General features: G+C 42.2%; 1 protein-coding gene across 1 annotated transcript in view; it reads left to right on the top strand.

The window, feature by feature from the left end:
- Positions 1–12195, top strand: part of IDS (iduronate 2-sulfatase) — a 308093-nt gene extending 295898 nt beyond the window's left edge. The window contains exons 8-10 of the mRNA XM_050775197.1: positions 559–685; positions 3844–4017; positions 7727–12195. Of these exons, the coding sequence (XP_050631154.1) occupies positions 559–685; positions 3844–4017; positions 7727–8199 (774 nt within the window). The 3' untranslated portion in view covers positions 8200–12195. The remainder of the gene's footprint in view (positions 1–558; positions 686–3843; positions 4018–7726) is intronic.
- Positions 12196–12848: the final 653 nt, after the last annotated feature.

Raw genomic sequence — 12848 nt, 5'->3', positions numbered from 1 at the left:
TACTTAGAGCCTTCAGGGAGAGAATGGCCCTCCCAACACCTTGATCTTGGACTTCTAGCCTCCAGAGCTAGGAGACAATACATATCTGTTGTTTTAAGCCACCCAATTTGTGATATTTTGTTATGGCAGCCACAGGAAATTAACAGAACTGAATTGTATCTTTGTGACCTTTATCAGAGCGTGTGTGGGCCTGTGTTTCAAGGGACTGTAGGATCAGTTTCTGTGTACATGTTCATCTCTTGGAACCCATCAGAATATGTGAGGGAGACAGAAAGGAGCAGTAGGTGACACATTCATCCACTGTGATCTGTGCCCTAAAGTGAAATCTGATTTGCTTAGAAATGTATCTTATTTGTAGACCTACAGATTTTGCTGTGACTCTGTGGGTGAAGCGATGCAGACGGTAGGAAAAGGAGTGTTACATTTTGGCTGAGAAAATCATTAAGGGCATCAACTAAGGGGTTGGGATTGGGAGAGATACTCAGGCAAGCATTATCTCTGTATACCATGGCAATTTAAATTGCAGTCACTCTCATTATTATGTTTTTTAATTTGCAGCGGAAAATCCGCCAGAGCTACTTCGCCTCTGTGTCATATTTGGATACACAGGTTGGCCGCCTCTTGAGTGCTTTGGACGATCTTCAGCTGGCCAACAGCACCATTGTTGCATTTACCTCGGATCATGGTAAGCGTTTTGAAATTCCCTGGTGAGTCAAAACATCTGAACTTTCCTGTGAAATATGCTTTGCAAAATTGCCATTGACATAAACGTGGGTTTGTTCTCTTTTGTGAACCAGTGGTGCCTTGAGTTTGGGATCCTGGGGTATTTTTATGATCAACTTGTTAGTCCTGAGACCTCCATCTTAGATGCTTGACGGATAGGTGTGGGTGGGTGGGGGAGGGTCTTGTAGCAACTTTTTTTTTTTTCTTGGTGAATGCAGCAGGAACCCTCCATTTGTGTGGCAGAGCTCTTGTAACCCCCATTTTTAACTGGAGGGTTGGAGGTCTTTTAGTTTGGGTGGAGAGGATCCAGAACAATCCTGGCAGAGCCCAGCAAGCTCTTCAGGCCTGGCTCCAGCCCTCCCACCCCATCCCCGCTGTCTTCTCTGCTGAGAGCCTGGGATTTTCAAGTCTTTATCTCCTTTAAGGCTGGTTCCTACTTTTCCAAAAATGAAACTATCTTTTTAAAAGCACTTTTTTAATTCTTCAACATTCCAAGAGCAGGGAATAAAACAGCAGCTCCCCCCGTTTCCCACTCACCCACTCCCCCATCTCTGAATTGTTTTGAAGCAAATCCCAGATGGTTCTGTTTTCTGATCACTATCTCTGAAAAATATTGCCTCTTTTGAAGTATAACCATAATACTGATATACTTAGAAAAAGGAAAATAATTTATATCATCAAATATGAAATAGGATAATAGTAAATCATAACCTGTGCTTATCATAAAGAGAAAAAAGGATACAGAGCATATAATTCAGGGCCAGAACATCCTGCCCTTTTCTCCCACCTGCTCAGGGCTAACAGGTGCTAATGGATTAGGGATCCATCTGCCAGCCATCAGTTGTGCACATATGCACAAAGGGATATACATGTGTATGTTTGTAACATGTATGTCACAAGATGTGATTGCTTGTTCTGTGTGTACTGTTAACATTCCCTGGTTTTGTACACTTAATATCATAGACAATCTCTGGGTCATTTCTCAGAAGCCTGCTTTTTCCCTTAGAAAGGTCTGTAATATTATATATGGAGGTGCCATAATTTTTCACATATTCCCGATGATCTGCCATCTGCTTCTGACCCCTCAGTGCCCAGTTTCCTTTTCTCCATGAACACACTCTTTGTTGTGAGGCAGCTGCCGTAGATTACAAATAGCCCATCTAAGAGTACCCTCCTGGGACATTCTCCATTAGAACCGTCTGGGAGCTAGTAAAACATGCTGGTTTCTGCAACTGGTCTCAGGAACTTGCAGGTCTGGGCATGGGAAAGTGCAGTTTAACAGGTGTCCCTGAGCTCATCATTCCCTGGGCCTCCCTGTGTTGCCACGTCCTCATCTTGGGCCTCTGGAGCAGGAGCCAGAAACCTCCTGAGCTGCCTGTCAAGGTCACTGGCCTCTTGTTCCTCCTGATCTTGAGACGGATCCTTGGGGCCCACACAGGCATGCGTTCTCCTTAGCCGGACTTCCCTGTATTTGCTCCTGGCTGCAGCAGCACAGGCTGAGGCCCGGCACCAGACGTTCAATGAGATCTTGCAGTCAGGCAGTCCACAGTTATTTCTATAGCATGTGCCATGTGTCAGACCCTGTGCCAGGCCTGGGGGCCACCTCTGCCTGGTGCAGGGCAGCTCACAAAAGCTGGCAGAGGCCGAAGGCTGCGTGCCAGTATTCAGAATGCCACAGAGCGCCTGACTGCTGTACCTTCAGGGCCTCCACGGGCACCCCAGTCAGAGTTTCAGGGGTGGATTCCTGAGGTCCCACTGCCGGGGTCCCTCACTTTGCCATCCTGCAGGCTTCTCCATCCTCAACCTTTTAGATTCCCGCCACACTGAATCTAAAAGGGACAACGTGATCTCCAAGCTGGTGGCCTAGGAGCCTGCCGATAACCGACCCATTCATCAGCCCTCGTGGGTCAAGGCTGCCTCGTCCTCCCCAAGAGAGTGGAGAGGTTGAGCAGTGGGGCTACCCCTCGGCCCACGGGGCTGACCGACTGGGGCAGGAGTCAGGGGGAACTCCCTCTCTTTCTGCGCTCCACCGAGCTATCTGAAAGTCCCCACCATGCTCCCCAGTACTCACAGCCAGAGGGAGGAAGGGCTCACCAGAATCACTGGGCAACTCTGATGGGCATCAAGTCTGCTTTGATTATAGATGAGTGGGTAAGAGGCTCCTCTCAACTTGGGGTCTTCTTAGGAGAGCAGTGTCAGCGCAGAACAGGTTTCAGCCCTGTTCTGGAGACCACAGACGCTGGAAGGCTGGGACACCATTTGCAGCCCCAGCGTCATCTGTTAGACAGAGCCAGCAAGGTCTCACGCTGTGTGGTGTATTTCAGCACTTTCTCAAATTTACCCGTGGCAGCTTTTGGTGTGTTTGGTTATTTTTATAACGCTACTCACTATACAGTTTCTGTCATGCCCATTTTTTGTATCAAAAAGGGTGCTGTAACTTAAAAAGGCTGGGTATTTCCAACTTGGAATATTCAAACCATCTTTTGCAAGGGACGTTTTAAATAGGCATGAAGGGTTGTGTTGTTTTTAATCGGGGTTAAGGATCTGGAATCAAAGGTTTTAGTTTACTCCATCTATGGTGTATCTTAAAATCTGAGCCAGATGTCCTTGCCTTTTTTGAATTTGATGATTGTGCTGCAGTTCCACAGCTCAGTTTTAGGTGGCACACACCCAAAACTGAAAACCTGAGCTTGGAGGAAATGAGTCAAAAGATAGGTAGGTACAGGACAGGGCAGTGGTGACACTACAGCTTTCAGGGTTCCCACTCTGTCAAGGAGGAGCGTGTCTTAGCAGGGGAGGAATGCATATGTGGGAACCACCACAGAGCCCTACGTTAGGTATATGTTGCTAGTAGTTTGTTAAGATATTTGAGTTTGGAAATTTCATTGTTTTTTGTTTTTTAAAGGTTTCCTCATGAGGACAGATAACTGATTTTGAGTACAGCAGCATTCAGTTGAAATCACCCTTTCTGTGGTAATTCCAAGTGAAAATTTTTCTTCTAGGTGATGAGTTTCTACTTTCTCTGGTTTTTACAACAGGAAATGAAATGGTGTCTAAACTAAACAAGCTGTGGTATGATGATTATTCATTTTCTGTCATTCTGTGCTTTTTATGAACTAGGGTGGGCTCTAGGTGAACATGGAGAATGGGCCAAATACAGCAATTTTGATGTTGCTACCCATGTTCCCCTGATGTTCTATGTTCCTGGAAGGACGGCTTCACTTCCGGAGGCAGGCGAGAAGCTTTTCCCTTACCTTGACCCTTTTGATTCCGCCTCAGAGTTGATGGAACCAGGTATAAAATATGCTGAAATGATATTGCTTGACAATAAGATCACCTTTAGTTTATATGTGAACCACTTTATTGAATCATAGGCTTTGGAGGTTACACAGACCCTGCTTCCTGCCTTGTGTTGGAATTTCTTCTCAACATTTTGTGGTCAGCACATGCTTCCTGAGCATCTCCCATACTCTGGGCAGGGAAAGAGTGACAGCACCTGAACTGACAAGTATGGTCCCTGTCCACAAGGAGCCTTGTGGGGTGATGATGGACAAAGGAACAGATGCATCCCCAAGATGAGGAGGGCTGTGGTACATTCTACAAGAGCCTGCTCCAGAGCTTAGAGGAAGGGGCTGCTCCCATAACAGATGAGTAGAATCCTTTCCCTCAATGCACCCTTTTGGTAGGGACTCAGCCTCCTTTGTAGGGGGTACATTTTCCATTTTGACAGCTCATCAATCTAGTGAACCACTAGATCTGTAAAATCTACCAGGTGATTCTACTCTGCCCTCCCCAGCAGTGAAGAGCAAGTTTACTTTGACTTCCATGTACTAGTCCTTCAAAACTTTGAAAACAGCAGTGATGCCTCCCACCCTATCCCTCCACCAATACCTTCTCTTCTCTAGGCTGAAATCCCCAGTCCTTCAACCATTCGTCACAAGGTAGTGTTTAGACCTGTGGTTGTTCTGGTCTCTGTCTTCCAAAATGTTTCAGTTTGAGAAAGCACTTCCAGAATACCAGTTGGACCAGATACCCCTCCTGGATGTGTGGGCAACCTGTGTAGGTTCTTGTGAGTTCTATCCTGACTCGATCTGCCCAGTGCATTTCAGAGACAGGTTGTATACTGTCTCTGAAATGGCGTATGATGTTCGCTGTTTTTGGAGCACCTCTTCTATGAACAATGCTAAACCAGATTGCCCCCTTTCTGGACTTATGCATTTAATCCATCCTTAACATCTAAATCTTGTACTGTATGTTGATTCCTGTTTAAATTTGTCTGGTTCTGGACCATCATTCTGGCCTTTCTGGATCTTTCCGAGTTTGCTTTATACTACCCAATTTTATTTTTTACACATTTGATTTTTGTGCACTGCATGCCCTGTCTTTTTTCATGTCATTGATAGAAAGGTTAAACAGTTTCAAGGCATGATTTTAGCCCTTTGTTTGCTGGGAAAGATCTTCTGATTGGTTGAGAATCTTTTCTGAAACTTTCGTTGGGAAGTGTTCAGCAATTTAGAAATGGATGTAATTGCACTGCCTTTCAGTTTATTTCCAAATTTTATCTCTAGTTGTGTCTTTTCCCTGAACTTCAGGCTTTTGTTTCCAACAGTCTTTCCCACTTAGCCAGCCTAACATATCCAAAGCTGGACTTCACATCTTTCATCTTCAGGTTTTCCTTCAGCACTCTTCTTGTCCTCAAGAAATGAAAATAGTCACTCATGCCAAAAAATCATGGAATAATCTCAACCCCGGTTTTTCCTCTTACTCCATATGCAATACTCAGTCTATGAGCAAGCCTGTCACACTCCATTCAGACTCTGTGTACCACTTCCCACCACTTCCCCTGCCACTGCCTTGGACCCCCAGACTGCTGCTATCTTGTGCTGAAGTACTGCAACAGCTTGCTAAATGGTCTCCTTGCTTGTGCCCTGGATCCCTTGGAGGTTTTCCTCCTCAGAGTAGCCACAGTGATCTCACTAAAACCCAAGTCAAGTCATGTCACAGCCCGGCACAGGAGGCTCTTATGTACCCTTCTTGATCTGAGTAAATGTCGTCACAGTGGCCTTACATGTTCTGGCCCCATTATCTCCCTGACCTCATCTTTTTATAAGTATCCAGGCCAGTTGTCCTATACAGTGTCCCACAGCCTGGATTTGTCTGATTGTTTCCACATGACTACATTCAGGGTAACATTCTTGACACGTGTGCTACATGGGCTGTTGTATTCTCCCATTGTGTCACATTTGGGGGTAGGGGGGTGCACTTCATGGCCAATGTTACTAGTATTGTAAGTTTGATCACTCAGTTAAAGAGCTAGGCATCAGCCAGATCTTGCCATTGTAAAGGTACCCTTTTCAACTTTCTTTACTTGTTTTCTTTTTATTTTGCTTACAAATTCAGTGTCTAGAAAATGAAATCAAGCATGATAAAGCACTATCTTAAAGATCCAGAAGGGCCAGCATGATAGTGCAAATCCAAGATCAATTTTAACAGGAATCAATATAAAGTACAATATTTAGACTTTAAATATGGGTGAACCACAATGAAATACTACTTCATACCCACTAGGATGGCTATTAATAAAAAACAACAACAACAAAGAGCTGTGAAAGGCCGGGTGTGGTGACTCACGCCTGTAATCCCAGCACTTTGGGAGGCCAAGGTGGGTGGATCACGAGGTCAGGAGATCAAGACCATCCTGGCTAACAAGGTGAAACCCGATCTCTACTAAAAATACAAAAATTAGCTGGGTGTGGTGGCACATGCCTTGGGAGGCTGAGGCAGGAGAATCGCTTGAACCTAGGAGGCAGAGGTTGCAGTGAGCCGAGATTGCGCCACTGAACTCCATCCTGGAGACAGAGCTAGACTCTGTCTAAACAAACAAACAAACAAACAAACGAAACAAGTGTTAAGACTGTTAGTGATTATATGGAGAAATTGGAACACTTGTGCATTGCTGGTAAGAATGTAAAATGGTACAGCCACTGTGGAAAATAATTTGGTGGATCCTCAGAGTTAAACATAGAATTACTCTATGGCCCAGAAGTTCCACTCCTAGGTATATATCCACAGAGCTGAAAACAGGTATTCAATCAAAGGTTGTACATTAATGTTCATAGCAGCACTATTCACAGTAACCAGAAAGTGGAAGCAACTCAGATGTCTATTGACAGAAGAATAGACAAAATGTGGTCTGTCCATACAATGGAATATTATTCAGCCTTAAAAAGGAAGGAAACTGACACATGCTACATCATGGATGAACCTTGAGGACATTATGCTAAGTGAAATAAGCCAGTCACAAAAGAACAAATACTGTATGATCCCACTCCTATGAGGTATCTAGAGTAGTCCAGTTCATAGACATAGAAAGTAGAATGGTGGTTTCCACTTGCTGGGTGAAGATGGAGAAAGGGGAGTTGTTATTTAATGGGGACAGAGTTTCAGTTGTGTAAATTAAGAGGAGTTCTGGAGATGGATGGTGGTAATGATGGCCCAACAGTGTAAATGTACTTAATTCCACTGAACTGTACACTAAAAAGTTGTTACGATGGTAAATGTTATGGTGTGTGTATATGACAGTAATAAAATGAAAATATAACTCTAATGCAGACATCCAGAAGGGGGTAATGTGTGGGGTGATCCTGTGGAACTCAGAATATCCTGTTCCTCAACAGACTTTTTTTACCTAGTGGTTTTAGCCTTAATTGATGATCCTTGTCTGAGTCAGTTATTACATTGGTGGTTCCAAAATTCAGGTTGTTTTAAAAAGTGCCAACAGGCTGGTGGGACTCTTAATTTTGCATCCTGCTATTTGATTGGATGAGTAATTAATGCAGGGTGAGGTGCTGAGGTGGTGTTTCTAAACGTCTGTTGTTAAAGATAAATGTTGTAAATTAAAAAAAGAAAACATGGAGCCCAGACAGGTTCCTTTACTGATCCTGCCTGGCCATGGCAGGCTTTTATAATGTAACCCATTCTGCTCTGTTGCTTCCTGTTTCAGGCAGGCAATCCATGGACCTTGTGGAACTGGTGTCTCTTTTTCCCACGCTGGCTGGACTTGCAGGACTGCAGGTTCCACCTCGCTGCCCCGTTCCTTCATTTCACGTTGAGCTGTGCAGAGAAGGCAAGAACCTTCTGAAGCATTTTCGATTCCGTGACTTGGAAGAGGATCCATACCTCCCTGGTAATCCCCGTGAACTGATTGCCTATAGCCAGTATCCCCGGCCTGCAGATTTCCCTCAGTGGAATTCTGACAAGCCGAGTTTAAAAGATATAAAGATCATGGGCTATTCCATACGCACCATAGACTATAGGTATACTGTGTGGGTTGGCTTCAATCCTGATGAATTTCTGGCTAACTTTTCTGACATCCATGCAGGGGAACTGTATTTTGTGGATTCTGACCCATTGCAGGATCATAATATGTATAATGATTCCCAAGGTGGAGATCTTTTCCAGTTGTTGATGCCTTGAGTTTTGCCAACCGTGGATGGCAAATGTAATGTGCTCCCTTCCAGCTGGTGAGAGGAGGAGTTAGAGCTGGTTGTTTTGTGATTACCCATAATATTGGAAGCAGCCTGAGGGCTAGTTAATCCAAACATGCATCAACAATTTGGCCTGAGAATATGTAAGAGCCAACCCTTTTCGTTTAGTCTTTATTAATTTATAATTGGTAATTGGACCAGTTTTAAAAAAATTTCCCTCTTTTTAAAACAGTTACAGCTTATTTACTGAATAAATACAAAGCAAACAAACACAAATTATGTCATACCTTCGGATACGAAGACCATACATAATAACCAAACATAACATTATACACAAAGAATACTTTCATTATTTGTGGAATTTAGTGCATTTTAAAAAGTAACCATATATCAAACTAGGCACCACACTAAATTCCTGATTATTTTGTTTATAATTTAATAATGTATCTTATGTAGCCCTATATATTCAAAATATTATGTTAACATGTAATCCATGTTTCTTTTTCAAATCTAAAGTTAAAAAAAATACCAGAAGCCGGTGTCTTAAAATCTATCTTTTATTTTTGTTTCTAAGACCATGGGATTTCAAAATCTCAAGATAAAATATGTATGAAGTAATTAATGTAGACTTTTTACATCAAATAATAAATAATGCTCAACAAACTAGAGATATGAGGTGTGTAGGAAATTTGGTTAAACTTTTTTCAGATACTTTCTGGCCCAAATAATAATTTGTTAACAAATAATATGACCCTTGAACTCAATGGCCATCTATTGGAAGACTGTTATTCACACTGGAAAACATTTAAAGATGTAATTATATCCATGGATGGATTGAATCACTCAAAATATATTAGTATCCTTCTTTAGGGACGGTTGGTTGCAGACATGTGTTTATTCAGGAGGCACAAAATATTCCATTTTAATTGCTTATTAATTAAATTCTAAATTATTTTATTAAATTCTAAATTATTTTGAGGACTGTGAAGACTTCATTAGTGTAATATTAGGTCATTGTCAATCTCTCAGAATGTGGTTCTGTATTCTTTAAATATGAAAGTATCCAGAAAGGCCAGTGGCAGTAAAAAGCTTAGTGTATATAATCTCAAAAGGGATGGAATATTTACAACTCATATTTATAACATGTTGAATCTTATCAGTTATCAGTAGTCATCAGAAGTGTCAGCAGCTTTCTAAATAAATATTAAATATCTAATGTCCTGTAGTGAAGGAGTAATTTTTAGTAATTGTCTCTTTACAAAGTCTCCAGTGTTTCAAGGTAAATGTTTGTGAAACAAAATACAGCAAAGTACATTAAGTTACTGCAGTGTATTGTTACCAAAAATGACAAGATATTATATTAAAATCAGTAAATTTTAGACAGATTTTTAAAATTAATTAGCCTACAATAGAGGTATATATGGTAGCATGATGATCTTTTAAGCAGTTAAGTTACTGACTGTTCTGGCAACAACGATTTCTCTGTGACTGAAGAGCCCTGTTCATCTCCTGATCCTGAAGCTCGTCTCTCTCTTGAGCCTCGGCTTTCTTTGGTCAATGGTTTCCCTCAGCTTTTTCTTCACTGTTCTTCATCCTCATTGTTGCTGTCATCACGTTCACTGTGACTTTTACAATACAGCCTGTAAATTCCTTATGACATAGTTCAGTGCATTTGGCTTTATCGCCTACTCCACAGTTCTTTACCTTGACTTGGCTTAGAGAAACCATATCTTTGTTGCTTCATATAACCTTTCCCCAACCCCACTAAGCTGGATATGACTTATTAGTGGTCCTCCAGTCACTTTATTTGTAGAAATCTCTTATTTCACTTGAGCAGGGGTTCTTTCATATGGTTTAGCTGACAGCAGAACTAGTGATTCTAGACATTTTGAATGACTCTCATTCAGTGGCTCACAAACACGAGGGAACATCACAACTACCTGAGGGGCTTGTTAAAACCCAGTGCGTTAGAGGCCGGGCATGGTGGCTCACGCCTGTAATCCCAGCACTTTGGGAGGCCGAGACAGGTGGATCACTTGAGGCCAGGAGTTCAAGACCAGCCTGGCCAACATGGTGAAACCCTGTCTCTACTAAAAATACAAAAGTTAGCCAGGTGTGGTGGCACATGCCTGTAATCCCAGCTTCTCAGGAAGCCAAGGCATGAGAATCGCTTGAACTGGGAGACGGAGGTTGCAGTGAACGAAGATCGTGCCACTGTACTCCAGCCTCGGCGACACAGCGAGACTGTGATTTTCTTTGGAGACTCCTAGATTTTCTGTGGATTTGAACCGAATTTGTTGGATGTTGGCAGGTTCCTCTTATGAGCTGTTTCTTTGCCCTGCATTACCCCACAAAGACTTATCTGGAGATGAGCAAAGTATGTTTGGTAGTGAGGTCACGAATGCAATCAGCCCCTTCTTCCCCACTCCCATTGCCATCTTCTCAGTCCTTCTCCCTTTCTTTCCAAGTAGTTTACCCACCCCTCCTCCTTCCTCCCCTGTCCCTAAAATAATCCATGTGTCTTCCTAAAATCTCTCTTTGATCCTGTCCTTTGATAACACCGTCAGTGCCTACTACTGGGTCTAGACAGACCTCTGTTGAGCAGTCAGAGTCTTCCCTGACTCCACAATGCCCCTTTCCTTGGCTGACCAGTATGACTACTGGTCCCCACCTTTCCCTTGCCTATCCCTACCTCCCTCCTACTAGGTTGTCCCCTCCCTCTCTTCACCCATTCATTCATGACCATTTTTCACTACCAAGCTCCCCCCCTCTCCTGAAGGAGGCTGAGGTTTTTGTGACTCTCTAGACTCTATTGTGGGATGGAATGAACATTGCTAAAGAATCTTGTGTTTGCTTTACTTTAAAAAGGTATTTTTTTCCTAATTATAAAATTGATGTGTCAGTTATGGAAAAATTAGAAATGCAGCACAAATACATGAGTATTTTACTGCAAAATTGCCAGATAATATCTTGTCTTTTTTGGGGGTGTGAATTTTTTGCATTGTTGTGGTCATATTGTGTTCTTTATCATGCAATTTATGTTCTTTTTTTTTTTTTACTAAGTATTATGTGTGGTTATTACAGATTTTCACAAAGATACTTTGTATTGTTGGTAATATATTTTATTGCATAGTCTTATAATTTACTTAACCTTTTTTCAATTGTTAGAAATTTAGGTTATTTCCAGATTTTCAGTATTGTAAATAATGCTGTGATGACCAATTTTGTGAATAAAATGTTTTTATGTATTTCAGATTATTCCCTTAGGATAGTCTGTCAGTGCCAAGTTGTCAAAAACATCTCTCTTTTGCTTCTCTTCCTGCTCTCCTGCTGCCTTAGGGGGTAGTAAACTGAAACATAAACATGCATACAAATAAAAAACATAAAAATAAGCAGCCTGATGGTAACAGGTAAAAGTGGTAACCTGTTTTAACTTTGAATTCTGGCCGGGCGCGGTGGCTCACGCCTGTAATCCCAGCACTTTGGGAGGCCGAGGCGGGTGGATCACGAGGTCAGGAGTTCAAGACCAGCCTGGCCAAGATGGTGACATCCCGTCTCTACTAAAAATACAAAAATTAGCCGGGTGTGGTAGCGGGCACCTGTAGTCCCAGCTACTCGGGAGGCTGAGGCAGCAGAATGAAATGAACCCGGGAGGCAGAGCTTGTAGTGAGCCAAGATCGCGCCACTACACTCCAGCCTGGGTGACAGAGCGAGACTCCGTCTCAAAACAAACAAACAAACAAAAAGCTTAAAATTCTTTGCTTGTTAGTGACCTTGATCGTGGTTCTCTTTGTGCGATAGTTGGGCATTTGTATTTCTACTTGTGTTAATTTGCCTTTAAATTTTGGTTATGGGTTTCACCTTTTAAAGTAATCAAACATATTTATCTTTTCCTGTGTGATAGTTTTTTTCTGTGTCTTTTCCTGTTAAACACATAGACCCCTCCCCAATATGGAGATCGAATAAATACTCATTTTCCTTTGCATTGTTTGTGGTTTGGTTTTATGCTTACTGTGTCTCTCTACCCCATTATCAGAGTAATATATGCTCATTACATAAAATCTGGAATATGTGAAGACTGGAGATGAAAAGAAGCCCACCATTTGAGACATAGCCACTGCTGACATTTGTATATTTCCCTTCACTCTTTTACCTGCCTAAAGACATATATGCAGATGTGGACATATTTAGCTTTACATAGCTGCAGTCTACCATGTATAATCTATATCTTGTTTTTTTGATCTAATAAAATGTTTGCTTGGTTTTTTATGTCATTGACAGTTCTTGGTTAGCAGCTGTAATGGCTGCACAGCCCTGCTTCATTATTACTATTTTTTGTACTGAAATGTATGTACCACTTTCTGCTTATCCATTCATCCACCAATGGCCACTTGGGTCATTTCTGCCTTTTGGCTATTGCAATAATGTTGCTGTCAATAAGGATGTACAAGTATCTGTTCGAGTCCCTGCTCTTAATTGTTTTGGGTATACACCCAACCTACATTAATCTTTAATCACTTAAAATGTTGGGCTTTGTGCTGGGAGGTAACCAAGGTAACTCTGGAGCAGCCTAACCCTGGCTACAGAGGGAAACTGACTCTTCCCTCTCTGCCCAATCTTTCACCACCTGTCAGGTTC

The sequence above is a fragment of the Macaca thibetana genome, chromosome X (assembly GCF_024542745.1).
Source record: "Macaca thibetana thibetana isolate TM-01 chromosome X, ASM2454274v1, whole genome shotgun sequence".
Taxonomy (NCBI): Eukaryota; Metazoa; Chordata; class Mammalia; order Primates; family Cercopithecidae; genus Macaca; species Macaca thibetana.
This window is presented reverse-complemented; position numbering and strand designations above follow the sequence as displayed.